The 20,268-nt window shown below is 45.0% G+C and overlaps 1 protein-coding gene across 2 annotated transcripts in view; it reads left to right on the forward strand.

Annotated features, from left to right (window-relative positions):
* Nucleotides 1–616: 616 nt before the first annotated feature.
* TNIP2 (TNFAIP3 interacting protein 2) overlaps nt 617–20,268 on the forward strand; it is a 34,263-nt gene continuing 14,611 nt past the window's right edge. Inside the window, exon 1 of one of the 2 annotated variants that reach the window (XM_023253523.2) lies at nt 617–905. In XM_023253523.2, the coding sequence (XP_023109291.2) occupies nt 627–905 (279 nt within the window). In that variant the 5' untranslated portion in view covers nt 617–626. Of the gene's footprint in view, nt 906–16,505; nt 17,492–20,268 lie in introns of those variants that run through there. The other variant, XM_019829839.3, reaches the window with a different exon arrangement.

Consider the following 20,268-nt stretch of genomic DNA (forward strand, 5'->3'; position numbering starts at 1 on the left):
CGGGAGAGAGGGCTGGTACTTGCTCTCGGTGCGGGGCGGAACCGTTCTGTCGGTGGGGCGGGGCCAGCTCTTGGCAGGGGGCGTGGCCGTGCTGGCTGTCGGCGGGGGGCGGGGACGTTCAGTGGGCGGGGGAGAGGGGCTGTGCTGTCGGCGGGGGGCGGGGCCTGCTGTGGGCCGGGAGACTGGGATGTGCCGCGGGCCGCGGGCAGGGCGGGCTAGCGGCCGGTCGGGGCCGACCTTTCCGTGGGTCAGGGGCCACGCTGGCCTCCATGGGCGTGGCCGCGCCGATGGCGGGGCGGGGCCTGCTGTTGGCAGGGGGCGGGGCCGGGCTGTGGGCGGGGCGGGGCCGGCCTTTCCGTGGGTCAGGGGTCACGCCGGTCGCCGCGTGCGGGGCCAGGCTGTGGGCGGTCTGGGGCGGCTTCTCGGTGGGTCAGGGGCCAAGCGGGTCGCTGTGGGCGGGGCCGGGCTGTCGGTGGGGGGGCGCGGCCTGGCTGTGGGCCGTGGGCGGGGCCGGGGTCAAGGCGGTGGGCGGGACGCTCCGGGAAAAGTTCCGGGAAGGTGAGCCAGTCCAGACCCGGCGCGGAAGTTGGTGTCGTCCGCGCGCCCTCCGGTAGCGGCCCGCGGCCATGTCCTCGGGGGCCGCTGGGTCCGGCGGGCGGGAGGGGGCCCCGCGCGCGGCTGCGACGCTCTGTGGCCTGTACCACGAGGCCGGGCAGCGGCTGAGGCGCCTGCAGGACGAGCTGGCGGCGCGGGATGCCCTCATAGAGCGCCTCCGCGCCCGCCTGGCCGCGCTCGAGGGGGACGCGGCGCCCTCGCTCGTGGACGCGCTACTGGAGCAGGTGGCGCGCTTCCGGGAGCAGCTCCGGCAGCGGGAGGGCGGCGCCGCGGAGGCCGCGCTGCGCCAGGTGCGGCCCTGTGGGCGAGCCGCGCTTCCTCAGACCGCAGCGGGTGTGGGCGCGTGTGGGTTTCGAGGGGGCCGAGCCCGTGTCAGGGCTGCGGGCTTGCGTCCTGGTGGGTTGTGACAGGTTTGAGAGCGGGCGCTCCAGGGTTGGGTGAGGGGAGTGGGTGGCGGCGGGCTCTGAGGAGTGTGTGCACGTGCACTGTTAACCTTAAAAACAAAACTGCCCGTTACTGTTCCGGAAAGGATAGGCTTCTTTGGAACAGCAGAGAACGGCCCCCCAGGACCAGCACGTTAAGGCAAAACCCTTCGCTAGGGCACGGAACGCCGAGGACCCTGTCTTATGGGGGGCGGGGGCTGTTGTAAACAGAAAGCCCATTGGAGGAAACTGGGAGCTGGAAGTGTGGTGGCTTCTCATTGGCTGGGCTGCTGCTGGAGCCGAAGGAAACCTTCCTTCCTCCTGGGATCTTGAAGCAGTTGGGCCTCGCCAGGCCCCTCTTCCGGTGGGGTCTGCAGTCGAGGAGGCGTGGTTCTCACTAAAGTTTCCTTTTATTGATTCTCACAGTTCGGGTCTGACAGGCGTGTGAGGGTTGTGCGTGCTTGTTGGCTGGCCCGTGCTGGGTTCCGAGGGAGGAGCGTTCTGGTCAGTTCTGAGGTGTGTGTGCGTGAGTTGGCTTCCGGACGGTGTGCTCCCGTGTTGTGTGGGGAGATGTGTGTCGGTTGGTTCTGAGGGGCGCGTGCGCCTGGGGTCTGAAGGTTGTTCTGTAGGAGGGGTGTTTTTTCCGGTTGGTTGTGAGGGTTGTCTATGTGTTGTGTTCTGAGGGGTGTGCTCCATGTGTGTCCATTTATATCTGAAGGTTGTGTTCGGTTTAAGGGTTGTGTGTGCAGCCGTGGTGGGCACGAGGGTTGTATGTCTGTGTTGGTTCTGAGGTGTGTCAGCCCCATGTGGGTTTTGAGGAGGGCGCGTGCCTGTTTTGGTCTGAAGGTTGTGCGTTCGTGTTCACTCTGAGGGTTTGTGAGGGTGTCAGATTCTGGGGAGCGCATCCTGTGTTGGGTCAAAGGGTGTCTGCCTGTGTTGGGACCTGAGGGGTGTGCGCTCACGTTGAGGTTGCGGGGCCTTGTTGGTCTGAAGGTGTGTGTGTTCCGATGTCGGGTGTGCGGCCTGTGATGCTTGTACTGGGTTGTGCGGGGGGGGGCGGGGGGAGTGGGCCTGGATTTTGCCGGCGCGGTGTTTGTGTTGCGTGTGTGTTAGGTTCTGAGTTGTGTGCTCCTGTGCTGGGTATGGAGCGGCGTGTGCCCGTCTGAGTCTGAGGGTTGTGAGTCCATGTTGGTTTCCGAGGGGTGTCTGTGCTCCTGTGTGGGGCCTGAGGGGGGACCTGTGTTGGTTCTGAGGGGCTCGTGCCTATTTTGGGCTCTTGGGGGGGGTGCTCCCATATTGGGTCTTGAGGGTATGTGCCGAGCTGCGTCTGAGGGTTGGGTGTCTGTTGTTCTGAGTGGTGGGTCCGTGTTGGGTCTGAGGGTTGAGTTCCACTTGGTTTTAAGGGGCTGGCTGTCTTCGTTGGTTCTGATAGCTGTGTCTCTCCGTGGTGGATCTGAGGGACATGGGTTTGTGTTGATTCTGAGAGGTATGAGTACGTGTTAGGTTCCGAGGGGGGTGCTCTCATCCTGGGTTCGAGGCATGTGTGCACGTGTTAGGTCTTGAGGGGTATGCTCCCGAGTTGGGTGAGAATGTTGGTGCCTGTGTTGGTCTGAGGTGTGTGCTCCTGTGTTGGTTGTGAGGGGTGTGCCTCTTTTGGGTTCTGTGGTGGGGCGTGCCTCTGTTAGGTCTAAGGTTGCGTGTCCTTGGCTCTACAAGTGTGTGTCTGTGTTAATTTGAGAGGTGATGTGCCTGTTTTAGGTTCTTAGAGGTGTGCCTTGGGATTGGGTTCTGAGGGGTCTGCTCTTGTGTGCCTATTATGGGTTGTGAGGGGTGTATGTGCCCATGTTGGTTCTGGGGTATGTGTGCCTGTGTAAGTCCTAAGGCGTTGTGTTTATGTTGGGTTCTGAGGGGCTTGTGCACCTGAGTCGCTTCGCAGTGGTGTGTGTGTCTATTTTAGGTTTGAGGTGTTTACATTTGTGTCAGTTCCGAGGTGTGTGTGTGTGTGTGTACACATGTTGGCTTCAGAGTGTTGTGCTCCCGTGTTTGTTGTGAGGAGTGTGTGTGCTCATCTGGCTTAGAGGGTTGTGTGTCTGTGTTGGTTCTGAGGAGCGCGTATTGCTGTGTTGTGCCCTATTGGGTCCGCTGGTTGTATGTCCATGATGTTTCTGAGGGGTGTGTGCCCGTGTTGTGTTCTGAGGGTTGTGTGGCCATGTTGGTTTCTGAGAGGTGTTCTGTCTGTGTTGGGTTTGAGATGTGCATGTTCAGTGTTGGTTCTGAAGGGTGTGCTCCCATATTGGGTGAGGGTGTGTGTCCCTGTTGATTTTGAGGTGTGTTTTTGCTCCTGTGTTTGGTCTAAAGGGTGTGTGTCCCTGTTTTGGGTTCTGAGATGTTTGTCCATGTAGGGTTTGAGGTGTGTGTGAGCCCATGTAGGTTCTGGAGTATGTGTGCACTCATGTTGGGTTCTGAGGGATTTTTGTGCCAGGTCACATGTGTATTGAGGGGTGTGAGTAGGTGTTCATTTTGAAGGGGGTGTGTGTTCCTGTTTTGAGTTGAAGGTATGTGCTTATGTGCTCCGTGTTAAGTTCTGAGTGGTGTGTGCCTGCGTTGGGTCTGAGGGTTGTGTGTCCATGTTGGTTCTGAGGGTGTTTTCTGTTTGTGTTGTGCTGAGGGGTGTGTGTTCTTGTTGGTTATGAAGTTTTGTGGGTGTATTAGATATTGAGGAAGGGCTCCCATGCTGTCTGAGGAAAGTTTGTGTGCATGTGGTGGATTCTGGGAGGTATGTGTGCCCGTTTGGGTTCTGAAGTGTCTGTGTGCTCTTGTTAGGTGGAAGGGGTGGATGTGTGTCCATGTTGGCTGGGAGGGGGTGTGTGTCTGTGTTGGGCCTGAGGTTATCTGCCTATTTGGAGTTACGATGGGTGTGTGTTTGTGTTCATACCCCCTTGTTGGGTATGAGGGTTGTGTGAAACTGTACTGTGTTCTGACGGGTGTTTGCCTGTGTTGGGTCTGAGGGATGTGCACCTATGTTGTGTTCTGAGGGGTGTGTTTGCCTGTGTTAAACTTTAGGGTTGTGTGTGCATGTTGGTTTTAAGGGTGTGTGCCTGTGTTGAGTTTTGAGGGTTGTGCGTCCTATTGGTTCTGAGGGCTGTGTATCTTGTTGCTTTTAGGCATGTGTCCTTGTTGTGTTATGAGGAGTGTGTGCCCATGTTGAGTGTCATAGGTGTGTATCCATTTCGGATTCTGAGAGGTGTGTGTGTCCTTGTTGACTGTGGATGTGTGTGCCCATATTGGGTCTAAGGTATCTGTGTGCCCCATGGAGAGTCGGTGTCGGCTCCCACGGTGGTTCTGTAGGGTCTGCGTGCCTGTAGGTGGGTTCTGAGGATGTGTGCACAGTTGGGTGTTTTGCCTGTTTTGGGTGTGAGGCTTGTATGCCTGTGTTGCGTTCTAAAGGGCATGTGTGCTTATCTGAGGGTTGTGTGTTTTTGTTTATTCTGAGGGCTTTGTCCTTGTTGACATCTGAGGGTTGTGTTCCCTCATTGGGTTCTGAGTGGTGTGTGTCCCTTTTGGATCTGACGGGTATTTGTCTGTTTTGGTTCTGAGAGTGTGAGTGCCTCCATGTTGGGTCCTAGGGGCATGTGACTCCATGTTGGGTTGATGAGTGTATACCTTTGTCATGTCTGAGGTTTGTGTGTGCATGTGGGGGTGAGGGGAACGTGCCCATGTTGTGTCTGTGGGTGTGTGCACCTGTATTGGGTTCTGTGGGTTGTGTATGCCTGTGTTGGTGTGCGGGTTGTGTCTGAGTTCATTCTGAGGGGTGTGTGTGTGTATTGGTTCTAAGGGTTGTCTGTGTGTGTTGAGTTCTGAGGGGTGTACTCCCATGGGCATGAGGTGTGTGTGGCTGAGCTGTTTTCTGAGGGGTATATGCATTAGTGTGCGATTCTGAGGGGGTTGTGTACCCATGTCAGGTCTGAGGGGGTGTGTGCACCAGTATTGAGTTGTGAGAGGTGTGTGTGCGCATGTTGGTTCTGAAGAGTATGTGTGTTCTCATGTTGGGCCTAAGTGTTGTGTGCAGCCGTCTTGGGTTCTGAGGGATGTGTGTGCCTGTGTTAGGTCTAAGGGTTGTGTGTTCATGTGTCTTTGTTGGGTCCGTGGGGTATGTGTGCATATGTTAGGCTAAAGGGTTATGTTTCTGTGTTAGTTCTGTGGGTGTGTGTGTGTCCGTGTTGGGTTTGAAGGGTGTGTGCCCATTTTGGGTTGTGAGCAGTGTGTGTTTGGGTTGGGTTCTGAGTGTCTCCTCCAGGAGTGGGTATGAGGGCTGTGTGTCGTGTTGGGTTCTGAGGGGTGTTGTGCCCATATTGAATATGAGGGTGTGTATTTGGGTTTGTTTGGAGAATTGTGTGCATGTGTTATGTTCTGAGGACTGTATTCCATATTGTGTTGAGAAGTGTGTGCCCATTTACATGTTAGGGTTGTGTTAGGTTTAAGGTTTGTGTGTCTGTGTTGGTTCTGAGGGGTGTGTGTTCCCATGTTGGGTTCTGAGGAGTGTGTGGCCTGTTTAGGTGAAAGAGTTGTATGTCCATGTTGGTTCTGAGGGCTGTGTGTACCCATGTGTTTCATGTTCGTTCTGGGGGGTGTGAACATATCTTAAATTCTGAGGAGTGTGCGCCCATGTTGTGTTCTAAGGGGTGTGAGCCTAGGTTGAGCTTTGAGGAGTGTGTGTGACTATTTGGGTCTGAGGGTTGTGTATTCGTGTTAGTGATAAGGGATGGTCCTGTGTTGTGTCTGAGGGTTGTGTGTTAGATTCTGAGGAATGTGCCCTATGTTGGGTCTGAGGGTTGTGTCCATGTTGGTTCAGCGGGCTGTGTGTGACCCTGTTGGTTCTGAGGAGTGCCTGCGCTCCCATGTTGGGTTCTGTGGAGTGCGGGGCCCGTGTTAGGCCTAAGCGTTTTATGTCTGTGTTGATTTTGAGGCTTGTGTGTCCATGTGGGTCTGAGCATTGCTTTCCATTTGGTTGTGAAGAGGGCTTTCCTTGTTGGTTCTGATTGCTGTGTGTGCCCATGTTGGGTCTGAGGGTGTGTGTTCCTGTTGCTTCTGAGAGATGCCAGCATCTGTTAGGTTCTGAGGGGTGTTCTCATGCTGGGTGCTGAGGGGAGTGTGCCAGTGTTTGGTCTGAAGGATGTGTCTGTGGTGGATTTGAAGGCTTTGTGTGCTTACGTTATGGATCTGAGGGTGTGTGTGCCTGTGTTGCTTCTGAGATGTGTCTCTTACTGTCTGTTTTGAGTTGTGTGTGCCTGTTTTAGCATCTGAGGGGTGAGCTCCCATGTTAGGTGTGACGGGTGTGTGTGCCCCTTTTGGGTTTCTGGGGCCGTGTGCATTCATTTTGTGTTCAAGGGGGTGTGTTCTGTTTTGGGAGAGGGGTGTGTGCTCCGTTTGGGTTCTGAAAGGTTTGCCTGTTTGGGCTCTAAGGATGTGTTCCTGTTTTGGGTTCTGAGACGGGGGTGTGTGTTGTGTTCTGAGGGGTCTGTACCTGTGTTAGGGCTGAGGGCTGTGTGTGCCAGTGTTGAATCTGATGAACGTGTTTGTTTTGGGTTCAGAGGAGTCTGCTCTCATGTTGAAAACCTGAGACGTGTGTGACCCTGTGGGTTATGGGGGGTTTGTGTGCGTGTTGGATTCTGCGGGACTTTGGGTTCTGATGTCTTTGTTAGGTTCTAAGGTGTGTGTGTGCCACTTTTAGGTTTGAGAAGTGTGCACCTATGTTGGGCTTCAGGGATATGTGTGTGTGCACATGGAAGGTTCTATATATGTGTATGTTTGCGTTTAATTGTGTGTGTAGACACTAGATTCTGGGAGTGTGTGTGTGTGTGTGTGTGTGTGTGTGTGTGTGTGTGTGTGTAGTACATGGGTATAGACTCCTGGTGTGTATGTGTTCACATTGGGTTCTGGGCCATGTGAACCCCTGTTACGTTCTGGGGTGACTTTTAGCCCCAGTTGTAAATGCATCTTTCAGTAGCAATAGCTCCCTGATGCTGGGACCCATGACAATGGCAGTGCCTGCTAGAGTGTCAAGTAACGCACTTAAGTCTTACTTTCCCTCCTCCTCCTCCTTGTCATTGATGTTATGTCTGTCGTTTTGAAATACCATAAGCACTCAGACCAGGAGCAAGAGTAACAGTATTTTTCTAGAACAGCTGTTTGGAAGTGCCTCCACACGTTTGGATGAACTCTAGTGTTCCGTTTGGGCCATAGCTATCATCTGGGTTGTCCCAGGAAAGAAACTAGGTCTACAAAGGGATTACACTGCAAAATACAATTTTCACTTCTTAGCTTTGTCCCGCAGCCAGATTGTAGACTGAAAAAGAGACTTTCCCTCCCCACCACCCCCCTTTTACTATAAAAGTAATTTTGAATATCTGAAAAATAGAGGAAAGGACAGAGAATAAACTAACAGCCACTGTAATCCCACAATGTGGGGGATAACCAGTGTTAATTTCTTGGCATGCCTCCTTCCTGTTTTTCCTTTACACACTGGGTGCGGTTGAGTTCCTGCTGTCTGTACATTTTACTTCATATCACATTGCCAGTATTTTCTCATCTGCTTTGTTTTAAATGCCTCTGGAAGCCAGATGTCTCCCTCACTCCAGCTCTCTCCCTCTTCTGGGGAGAGTGGTTCATAACTCATCAGGGCAGAAGAAAAATTTAGAAGTCACCTGGTCTGCACCGCTGATCTTAGTGTCATGGACACCAGGAGCCATAGATGAGTGCAGAGTGGGGACCCGAGCACATCATACCTGCCACCCACTCGCACACACCTGCAAGTAGCAGTACTCTACCTGTAGTCTGGCGGCCCCTGGTGTTCAGCCTACAGGTTCAGCACTGGCATGCTGTGGCCCCACAGCCTCTAAGCAGGTCCCAGACAGAACCAGATCTAAAGTCCTACATCTGTATGGTCCTTTACCCCAACATGTAGGTTTTGTTTTAGGATTTTTAACTATTTAAGGAGCATTTTAACAATCTGGTATCTTATGTGATTACATGTTTGTTGCTTACGCCTGTATCTGTCTGGGTCTGTCACAGAACCTGTGGAGGAATAGAGAGATTTCCCACTGTGCAGAGTGAAAACAATGAGAAGACTTGATCAATAGGTTGGTCTCATCAGTGGCCATGTCAGCCAGCCTGTTAGGAGCAGGGAGCCTGGGCTGGGAGACCGGGAGTTCCCAGAGAGGATGCTGAGGCTGTATCCTCAGCTGTGTAGGGACTGCCAGGTGACCGAGCTGTAGCTAGCATGTGATAGGGCCAGACCGTTCTTGGGAATTGTGGTTCTTTTTGCCGCCACAGTAAGACTCAAAAACGTATCTCATTTGTAACGCAAGGCCTGTACATAACTTAAAAGCTCCTCTAGTTAAGACTTTCTGGGATAATGGTGCTAATTCACTATGTGGCCCATAACTGCTCAACCCCATCTTATCACCACCCAGGGTACTAGGTGGACCCTGCCTAGTCCTGACATACCAGCTTTCTCTCCCTTCCAGCTTTTCTTTCCCTGTTCTGCCATGCTTTCTATTGAGTGGAACGGCAAACATCCTTTACAATAAACTATATTAGGGGTGTGTGTGTGTGTGTGTGTGTGTGTGTGTGTGTGTGTGTGTGTTTTGTTTGTGTTTTGTTTTTAACCATCCGTCTATCTTCATACCTTTTTTGATCTTGTAAAACTAAAACTCTTTAGCCATTAAGAAAAAATTTCCCATCTTCCTGCCCCCTAACCTCCAACCTTGGGAAGTATTCTACTCTCTGTCTTTATGATTTGATTAGGGACCTCATAGAAGTGGAATCAGACAGTATTTGTCCTTTTGTGATGGGCTTATTTCACTTAGTATAATGTCCTGTAGGTTTATTCATGTTGTATCATGTGCCAGAATTTCCTTCTTTTTAAGGCCGAAAAATATTCCATTGTATGTATATACCACATTTTGCTTATCCATTCATCTGCTGATAGACACTTTGGTTGCTTCCATATTTCAGCTATTACGAATAACACTGCCTCTATGAATACATGTGTACAAATCTATCTATGTGTACAAAAGACCCTGCTTTTGATTCTTTGGGGTATGTACCCAGAAGTGGAATTGCTGGATCATATGGTAATTCTGTGTAACTTTTTGAGGACCACAAAAAGTTTGGTCCTTTTTGAGACCAAAAAACTTTTTGAGAACCACTATACTGTTTTCCACAGTGCTGTACCACATTCTGTTTTCCACAGTGCACAGAGTTGCAATTTCTCTACATCCTCACCAATATTAATTATTTTCTTTCTTTTTCTAACAGTAGCCATTCTGATGGGTGTGTCGTGATTTAATACAAAATGATGACAGTTTTGATTTGCAATTTCCTAATGATTAGTGATGTTGAGCATCATTTCACATGCTTATTGGTCATTTGTATATCTTGTTTGAAGAAATGTCAAGTCGTTTGCCCAGTTTTGAATTGGTTACTTCGTTGTTGTGGAGTTTTAGGAATACTCTATTGGCATACCTCATTTTATTGAACTTCTCAGATACTGTTTTTTACAAATTGAAAGTTTGTGATGGGGTGCCTGGCTGGCTCAGTTGGTGGCGTGTGTGCCTCTTGATCTCAGGGTTGTGGGATCAGGCCCTGTGTTGGGTGTAGAGTTTTTGTTTTTTAATAAAATCTTTAAAAAAAAATGTTTGTGACAACCCTGCACCAAGTAACTGTTTTGGCACATTTTTCCAACAGCATTTACTCACTTCGTGTCTATGTGTCATAGTTTGGCAATTCTCGCAATATTTCAAGTTTTTCATTATTATCATGTTTGTTGTGGTGATATGTGATGAATGATCTTTGATGTTACTACTGTAATTTTGGGGGGCACCAGGAACTATGCCCATATAAGACAGCAAACTTAATCGATACATGTGTGTGTTCCGATTGCACCACTGACTATCCATTCCCCCATCTATCTCCCTCTCCTCAGGCCTCCCGACTCCCTGAGACACAGCAGTACTGAAATTAGGCCAACTAACAACCAACCCTACAGTGGCCTCTGAGGGTTCAAGTGAAAGGAAAGGTCACGCATCTCTCACTTGAAATCTAAAGCTAGACATGATGAAGCTGAGTGAGGGAGGGATGTGTAAAGCCAAGATAGGCTGAAAGGTAGGCCTCTTGTACCAAACAGCCAAGTTGCAAAGGCCAAGGAAAAGTTCCTAAAGGAAATGAGTGCTACTCCAGTGAGCACACGAATGATAAGAAAGGGAAATGGCCTAACTGTCGGTAGGGAGAAAATTTCAGTGGTCTGGAAGGAAGATCAAAACAGCTGCAATACTCTCTTAAACCAAAGCCTCTTCCAGAGCAAGGCCCTGACTCTCTTCAATTCCGTGAGGGCTGGGGGAGGAGAGGAAGCTGCAGAAGAAAAACCCGAAGCTTGCAGAGGTTGGTTCATGAGATTTAAGAGAGACGCCGTCTTCATGACACGAAAGTGCCAAGTGAGGCAGCAAGTGCTGATGGAGAAGCTGCAGCAAGTTCTCCGGAAGGTCTAGCTGGGATAATTCATGAAGGAGGCCACACTAAACAATGGATTCTCGGTGTAGACGAAAACAGCCTCATTTGGGGAGAAGACTGGGACTGTCATCGCTAGAGAGGAGAAGTCAGTGCCTGACTTCAAAGTTTCAAGGGACAAGCAGATTCTCTTGTTAGGGGCTGATGTAGCTGGTGACTTGAAGTTGGAGCCAGTGCTCATTTACCGTTGGGAAAATCCTAGGGCCCCGAAGAACTGTGCTGAATCTACTCTGCCTGCGCTCTACAGATGGAACAACAAAGCCTGGATGACAGCATATCTGTTTACAACATGTTACCAAATATCTTAAGCCGACTGTTCAGACCCTACGGTTCAGAAAAAAAGATTCCTCTCAAAATAATACTGCTCATTGACATTGTACCCAGTCACCCAAGAGCTCTGATGATGTAAAGCAAGATTAATGTTTTCATGCCTGCTAACAGACCATCCATTCTGCAGCCCGTGGTGCAAGGAATAATTTTGACTTTGAAGTCTTATTTAAGAAATAAATTTCATAAGGTTGTAGATGTCATAAATAGTGATTCCTCTGATGGATCTGGGCAAATTGAAAACCTGGAAATGACTCACCATTCTAGATGCCATTAAGAATATTCATGGTTCATGGAAGAGGTCATGATATCAATATTAACAGGAGTTTGGGAGAAGTGGGTTCCAGCCCTCATGCAGGACTTTGAGGGGTTCAAGACTCAATGGACGAAGTCATTGCAGATGTGGTGGAAATGGCAAGAGAACTAAAATCAAGAGTGGAACCTCAAGATGGGACTGAATTGTTGAGATCTCATGATAAAACTTGAATAGAGGAGGAGGTGCTTCTTTGGGGGAGCACAGAAAGTGGTTTCTTGAGATGGAATCTACTGGTGAAGATGCTATGAATATTGTTGAAATGACAACAAGGATTTAGAATGTTGCGTAAACTTAGTTGACAAAGAGTGGCAGTGTTTGAGAGGACTGACTCCAATTTTGAAAGTTCTGTGGGTAGAATGCTATCAAACACCATCACATGCTACAGAGAAATTCTTTTGTTCCCTGTGCTCTGGTGTCATATCTAAGAAAACATTGCCAAATTCAATATTGTGAAGTTTTGGCCTATGTTTCTTACAAGAGTTTTATAGTTTTAGGTCTTAAGTCTGATCCATTTTGGATTAGTTTTTGTATATGGTGTGAGGTAGGGGTCCAATTTTATGCTGCATGTGGATGTCCTGTTTTCCCAGTGCCATTTGTTGAAAAAAATTATCCTTTCCCAGTCTTAGCACCCTTGTCAACAACCATTTGACCATATATGCAAGGGTTTATTTCTGGGCTCCCTATTCTGTTTCTTTTGTGTAAATGTCTGTTTTTATGCCAGTACCACACTGTCTTGGTTACTGTAGCTTTGTAGTCAGTTTTGAATTCGGATAGTATGAGTCCTGCTTTGTTCCTTTTTTCTTCTAAGATTGTGTTGAGTATTTGGAGTCCCTTGAGATTCTATATGAATTTTAGGATGAATTTTTCTATTTCTCCAAAAACAAAAATCATCTGGATTCTGATGGCAATTGCATCGAATCTATAGATCACTTTGGGTAATGTTAACCTTAAGAATAAAACTCAGTTATTTACTAGCAAAACCATATTCGGGTTAGTAGAGAATTGCAATTCATGCAAGGTACAGCAAAACCATAAGCAAGTCCAGAGAACAAAGGAGAAGAATGCTCTTTTATAGAGGAAAGGGGGAGCTGGGAGGGCTGTCATAAACAAACAGTCCATTGGAGTAAACGGAGTTTGAGGTGTAGTGACTTCTCATTGGTTGAGTTGTGACAGTCTTTCATGGGCTGGGCTGTTGCTGGTGGAGGAGAGAACCTTTTTTCCTTCTGCTGGGATAGTGAAATACAGTTGACACTTGAACAGTATGGGGGTTATGGGTGCCGTCCTCCTGTGCAGTTGGAAATCCAAGTATAACTCCTGACTCCCCAGAAAGCCTAACTACTGATAGCCTACCGTTGACTGAAAGCCTTACCAATGACATAAACAGTTGATTAACACTTACTTTGTGTTGTATGTATTATATGCTGTACGCTTTTTCTTTAAATCTTTAAGGAGGCTCCATACCTAACATGGGGCTTGGATTTACAACCCCAAGATTGAGAGCTGCATGCTTTCCTGACTGAGTCAGCCGGGTGTCCTTACATGCTGTATTCTTCAAGTAAACTAGCAAAAAGAAAATGTTAAGAAAATTAAGAACATTCCTGTCCAGATGCAAGATACATCTTTTCCTGTTGGTTCTGCAGTTGACAAGTGGCAGGGGATGAGGGCCCTGATTCCATTTTAGTGAAGTTTCCCTTAATACTTTTCACATTAGTATTGACATTTTAACACTATTAAGTCTTCCAGTCTGTGAACATGGGGTGTGTTTCCATTTATTTCTGTCCTAATTTCTTTTCTTTAAAAAAAATTTTTTTGTTATGTTTATTTTGGAGAGAGAGAGAGACAGAGTGTGAGTGGGGAGGGGTAGAGTGAGAGGGAGACACAGAATCTGAAGCAGGCTCCAGGCACTGAGCTGTCAGCACAGAGCCCGATGTGGGGCTCGAACTCATGAACTGTGGGATCATGACCTGAGCCGACATTGGCCACTTAACGGATAGAGCCACTCAGGTGCCCCTGTCCTAATTTCAGTAATGTTTTGTAGTTTTCACTGTACAAATCTTCCATCTCCTTGAGTAAATGACTTCCTAAGTCTTTTATTCTTTTTGATGTTGTTGTAAATGGGATTGCTTTTGTAATTTCTCTTTCAGATTCTTCATTGTTAGTGTGTAGAAATACTCCTGTTTTTTACTTGTTGCCTTTGTCTCCTGGTATTTGCTGAATTCATTTAGTCTAAGTTATTTTGCATGTGTGTGTAATAGTTTTCTACATATAAGATTATATCATATGCAAACATCATTTTACTTCCTATTTGGATGCCTTTTCTTTTTCTTTTTTTCCTACTTGTTCTGGCTAGAATGTCTAGTACTATTTTGCATAGTAGTGGTGAAAGTGGGCACTATTGACTTGTTCCTGATCTTAGAGGAAAAGCTTTCAGTCTTTCACTATTGAGTATGATACTTGCTGTGGGTGTTTCAAATATGGCTTTTATTGCGTGGAGGTAGTTTTTGCCTCAGTTGATATGAGTATGTGTCTCCCCCCTTCACTCTGTTAGTGTAGTCTATTCCATTGATCAATTTTGTTTTCCTTATTTTTTTTATGAAATATGTTTGTGAACTTAAGCACAGCAGTATAATTGTGTAACAAATCCAGTGAAAAACTGTCTGATTGGAAAGGTTTAATAATAACATTTTGTTCACTCTAAGGGATTGATGTTGACTCATAGATAGAAAACAAACATCAAACACGTACATTGTGCTTCTTGCCACCTAAAAGGCTTAATTCTCAGGTCATTATTATTAGATATTTATCAACAATTGTCTAATTATCTTGAGGTATAGTATAAATGAGAATAAATGATAGGTATGTCAAGAACACGATCAATTTGTAACATGTAGAAAATAGAACTAAAGTGCAAACAGAAATAATTCAGAGCCTATCAATACATAACTAAAATGCTTAATAATTGCCCAGTTCGTCCACATTGGCCTCCGATCCTTCTACATTGCTGTCCAGAAGATAGATATGCTGCACCTCTTATTTCAAAAAGCCATGGGTAACCTTAGTCATGAGCATCACCTTTTCACTGTCTTTAAGAAAATGATGAAGCTTGCTAAAGTTGCCTTGTAGGGAGTTCACAAGGGATTTGTAGAAGTACTCTGGGCTATAATTCTTTCTCATTATTGGGCACCAATGAGAAGCAAGTGTTAAACACTGAAAAACAGTACATTTTAAATCTTGTTCTGCTGCTTCCTAGCTATGTTAGTTTGGGCAAGTCAATGTTCTGGTTTTCTCATCAGTAAAACTAAAATAACAATGCCTAGCTCATAGGACAATTTATGTATTTATTCATTAGTCATTAGACAGTTGTTGAATGCCTACTGTATGCCAGATGTTTTGACTGGCCCTGGGAGTGTAGAAAGGATCAAGAAAGGCAGATTCCTATTGTTATGAAACATATACTAGTTGAGAAAACAGATACCATAGAAATAATAGCCTTTGTGGAAAATACACAAAATGGATGTGTAGTACATTGTTTTATGTTATGAGGAGCACATGATCTAACATATATAAAGAGCATAGCATAATCTGCACACAGGTGGTACTCAGAAGATGTGAATGTCATCTACCGTTGCCAGTTAGGTGTTTATTGAGCATCTTCTGCATAGGAGTGGAATGTGTATGAGCAGGCATTATGGGTTATGTTTTTCCATTTTTCCCAGTATTGATTATATTTACATTCATTTTACAAGCATGTGTATGTGTCAGGGTTGTACAAGGCTCTGGATCAGTGTTAATCCAGTGTAATTAGAGTGAAGAGTGTAGAGAATAATACAGGAAGTGGCTTCCTGTATTTAACTTTAACAGTAAAGTTAAATTGGAGCAGACTGAGACTGCCTTTACTACCTTATAAAGGTGTTAATTAATTGCATTCTTTTACACGCTAGGCTAGGGAAATGCAAAGATGATTGAGGTTGAAGCTTGCACTTCAAATTGTGGAATCACATAAATGTGATTCACATTATGTGCACATAAATGATCACTTTTTTTTCTTCCTTACTAATTTGGATGCTTTTTCTCTATTTTTCTTGCCTGATTGTTACTGCTAGGACTTCCAGTACTGTGTTGAATAAAAGTAGTGAGAGTGGGCATCTTTGTTTTGTTCCTGATCTCAGAGGAAAAACTCTGTTTTTCACCCATTGATATGATGTTAGCTGTGGGTTTTTCATATATGGTCTTTACTATGTTGAGGTGTGTTCTCTTTATACCTACTTTGTTGAGTTTTTAATGAATGGATGTTGTATTTTGTCAAATGCTTTTTTGGCATCTATCGATATGATCTTATGTTTTTTATCCTTTCTTTTGTTAATGTGATGTATCATGTTGATTGATTTGAGAATATTGAACCACCCTTAGATCCCTGCAGTAAATCCCATTTGATGATGGTGAAAGATTTTTTTAATGTATTGTTGCATTCAGTTTGGTAATATTTTGTTAAGTTTTGCATCTATGTTCATCAGAGATACTGGCCTGTAGTTTAAAAAAAAATTTTTTTTAATGTTTATTGTTGAGACAGAGAGAGACAGAGCATGAACAGGGGAGGGTCAGAGAGAGGGAGACACAGAATCCGAAGCAGGCTTCAGGCTCTGAGCTATCAGCACAGAGCCTGATGTGGGGCTTGAACCCACGGACCGTGAGATCATGACCTGAGCCAAGGTCAGATGCTCAACCCACTGAGCCACCCAGGCGCCCCCTGGCCTCTAGTTTTATTTTGTAGTGTCTTTATCTGGTTTTGGTATCTGGGTAATGCTGGACTCATAGAATGAATTTGGAAGCTGTCCTTCCTCTTCTATTTTTTGGAATAGTTTGAGAAGGATAGGTACTAACTCTTCTTTAAATGTTTGGTAGAATTCACCTATGAAGCCATCTGATCCTGGACTTTAGTTTGTTGGGCATTTTTTGATTACTGATTCAATTTCATTGCTAGTAATTGGCCTGTTCAAATTTTGTATTTCTTCTTGATTTAGCTTTGGTATGTTTTATATTCTTAGGAATATATCCATTCCTTCAAGTTTGTCCAATTTGTTGGCATATAATTTTTCAGAATACTTAATCCTTTGTATTTCTGTGGTGTCAGTTATTTCTCCCCTATCGTTTCTGATTTTATTTAAATTCTCTCTTTTCCTCTCTTTTTGAGGAGTCTGGCTAAAGATTTATCAATTTTGTTGATCTTTTCAAAGAACCAGCTTCTGGTTTCATTGATCTGTTTTATTGGTTTTAGTCTCTATTTCATTTATTTCTGCTCTAATCTTTATTATTTCTGGAAAGTTGAGATTTTTTCCCCCCTGAACTTCAGGGTTCTTTCCCTGTGTTGTCCCCTGAGAGGTTTTTATTGATGGGGACAACCTGCCATCAGACCAGATATCTGCTCCCAGTCTGTTAGGGTTGCAGTGTCCCTGAACCACAGGGCTCTCTTTTTGTGCTGCCCTGCATGAAGTTTTTGTTTGTGGGTAGGGCCAGCAGTCAGATCAGATGTCTGCCCCAGCCTACTGTTCAGGGGCTGCAGTTGACCTGGTCAACTGTGGTTATCTTCCCTTCTCCCAGGGCAGGAGTCACTTTGGAGTAGTGTTGGCCACTGTCAGGGCTGCTTGCTCAATGAGACATCAGATGCCTTGGAGGGACTCTTGCTGAGCGAGGCAGTTAAGATGGGGTGGATCCACAGGAGAATGTGGGGGCAAGAGCATGGCCGTAGTGTTAGCAAGCTAGGTAGCAAGTGTTCATCTTGGCTCCCACAGGTGTCTGGGTATCTAGGTTGGCAGGGAGGGGAAGAGAAATGGTGGCCACTAGCTCTTTTCTTCTTGGACAAGTCTCCTAACGATCCCTGCTCGCCCTTCCAGTGCGTGCTCAGATTAGTAAATAAATCCTTCCCATATACCCCAGGCACTTTTCAAACCACTGCTTCTAGGTGGAATTGTTTGTTATGCTGTCTTTCTAAGGGCAGGGACTCAGTGTTCTTAGTGATAATCCCCACTGATTGCCCCTTCTGTTTGTGGTTAGTCCTGCAGGTCAGTTTGGTTACCAAATGGGTTCTGCCCTTCTATCATTTTTTTCTGGACAATTAACTGTGGAGTTTGGTTTGTTTCCTGTGTTAATTACCCTGATGTATAAATAATCACTTCCTGAAGCAAGTTATGAAATGGATGGAGGAATGTGTAGTGGGAAAATACTGAACTCAGAGCTAAGTATAGAGGTAAGCCAACTTAAGTTTCCAATACAATGACTAATACCAATACACTGGTGTTATAGCGTCAACTGCTTTTTTTCCCCCTTTAGATATAATTGACATATAACATTATGTTAGTTTCATGTGTACAGCATAATGACTTGATATTTGTATACACTGAGAAGTGATCACTACAATAAAACTAGTTAACATCCATTCACCAGTATTTGTATGTTTAACCATCTTTACATTCCAGTAAAAATATTCCACTTGTGGTGTATAATGCTTTTAGTTTGCTGCCTACTTCAGTTTGTTAGTGTTTTGTTGAGGATTTTTGCATTTGTTCATTGTTCACAAGGGATATTGGTCTCTAGTGTTCCTGTAGTGTCTCTGTCTGGCTTTGGTATCTGGATAATGCTGGCCTCATAGGACGAATTGGGAAGTATTCCCTCATTTTTTTGAAAAAACTTAAGAAGAATTGGTATTCTTTAAATGTTTGGTGGAATTCACCTGTGAAGCTATCAGTTCCAGGGCTTTTCTTTGTTGGGAGGTTTTTTTTTTTTTTTTTTTTTTTAATGTTTATTTATTTTTGAGAGGAAGAGAGGGAGAGAACAAGTTGGGGAGGGGCAGAGAGAGAGGGAGACAGAGGATCAAGCAGGGCTTGAACTCACCAACCATGAGAGCATGACCTGAGCCAAAGTCTCGACCCTTAACCAACGGAGCCACCCAGTTGCCTCGGGAGATTTTTAATTATTGATTAAATCTCCTTACTACTTAGAAGTCTATTCGGTTTTTCTATTTCTCCATGATTTAGCCTTGGTAAGTTTTGTGTTTCTAGGAATTTGTTCCTTTCATCTAGGTTATCCAGTTTGTCAGTGACAGTTGTTTATACTACTCTGTTACAATGGTAACGTCTCCACTTTTCATTTCTGATTTTGTTAATTTGTCTTCTTTTTTCCTTAGTCTGCCTAGCAAAAGGTTTGTCAATTTTGTTGACTTAAAAAAAAAAAAATCAAGTACTGGCTTTATTGATTTTTCTCTGTTCTTTTCTGTTCTCTATTTCATTTTTATCTATTCTGTCTTTATGGTTTTTGTCCTTCTGCTAGCTTTGGGTGTAGTTTGTTCTTGTTTTTCTAGTTTCTTAAGTTATAAAATTAAAGGTTGTTGACAGGAAATCTTTCTTGTTTGTAAAGGCAAATGTTTATAGCTTGTTTATAAGTTTATAGCTTGTTAAGATTTTCCCTTTAACACTGCTTTCGCTGGATCCCATAAGTTTTGGTGTATTTTGTTTTCATTTTAATTTTCTCTTAAGTATTTTCTAATTTTCTTGTGATTTCTTCTTTGATTAATTGGTTTAAGAATGTGTTGCTTAATTTCCACAATTTGGTGTGTTTTCCAGATTTACTTCTGTTGTTGACTTCTAATTTCATCCTTTAATGGTTGGAGAAGACACTTTATATGATATCTGTATTTTAAAATCTACTGAGACTTGGGGTGCCTCGGTGGCTCAGTCTGTTAAGTGTCTGACTCTTGATTTTGGCTCAGGTCATGATCTCACACTTTGGGGGTTCGAGCCCCGCATCAGGCTCCATGTGACGGTATGAGCCTGCTTAGGATTCTCTGTCTTCCTTGCTCTCTGCCCCTGCCCTGCTCACACTCTCTGTCTGTCTGTCACGCGCTCTCTCTCTCCCCTGAAATAAATAAACTTAAAAAAATCTACTGAGACTTAATATGTGGTCTAACATATCCTGGAAAATGTCAAAAATCAGTTGTATGCAGTTGTTGCTGGGTGGGCGTTTATACCTCTGTTACTGTGGTTTAAGGCCTTTTTCTTACTTATCTTTAGTCTGGTTGTTTAACCACTACTGAGAGTCAAATATTGACATCTCTATTATTATAGAACTATTTCTGTCTTCAGTTCTGTCAGTTTTTGCTTCATATAGCCTGTTGTTAGATGCACAAATGCTTGTAATTGTTCTATCTTCTTGCTATATTAAACCTTTTGTTAATGTATAATGTTTTTCCTTGTCTTTTGTAACCTTTTTTGAATTAAAGTATTTTGTCTGATGGGCTCCTGGGTGGCTCTGTCGGTTAAGTGCTGACTTCGGCTCAGGTCATGATCTCACAGTTCATGAGTTCGAGCCCCGCGTCAGGCTCTGTGCTGCTTCGGATTCTGTGTCTCCCTGTCTCTCTGCCCCTCCCCTGCTCATGCTCTGTCTCTCACAAATAAACAAACATTAAAGTATTTTGTTTGATACTGGTATAGGCACCCCTACCTCTCCTTTGGTTACTATTTCCATGAATATGTTTTTCCATCCTTTTTATTTTCAATCTATTTATGTCTTTGGATCTCAAGTGAGTCTTTTGTAGAAAACTAATAGTTGGATCTTGTGTTTTATCCATTAATATTTAAGCTAATTACTGATGAGGATGAACTACTTCTGTTATTTTGCCACTTGTTTTCTAGATGGCTTAAAGCATTTTTCCCTCATTTTCTGCATTACTGTCTTATTTTGTTGATTCAAATTTTTGTAGTGAAATTTTTTTATTCAAATTTTTTTTCAATATTTTTTAATTCAGGTTTTTGTAGTGAAACATTTAAACTCCTTTCCCATTTTCTCTTGTGTATATTCTACAGCTTTTGTGTGAGTGTGTGTGTGTGGTTACCATGGGAATTATGTTTAATATTCTAAAGTCATACTACTTTAAGTTGAATGTTAACTTCAGTAATACAAATTCTGCTCCTTTATGGTTCTGTCCCCACCCCTTTCAGTTGCTGATGTCACAAAATTACATCTTTTTAA

Source organism: Felis catus, chromosome B1 (genome assembly GCF_018350175.1).
Source record: "Felis catus isolate Fca126 chromosome B1, F.catus_Fca126_mat1.0, whole genome shotgun sequence".
Classification (NCBI taxonomy): Eukaryota; Metazoa; Chordata; class Mammalia; order Carnivora; family Felidae; genus Felis; species Felis catus.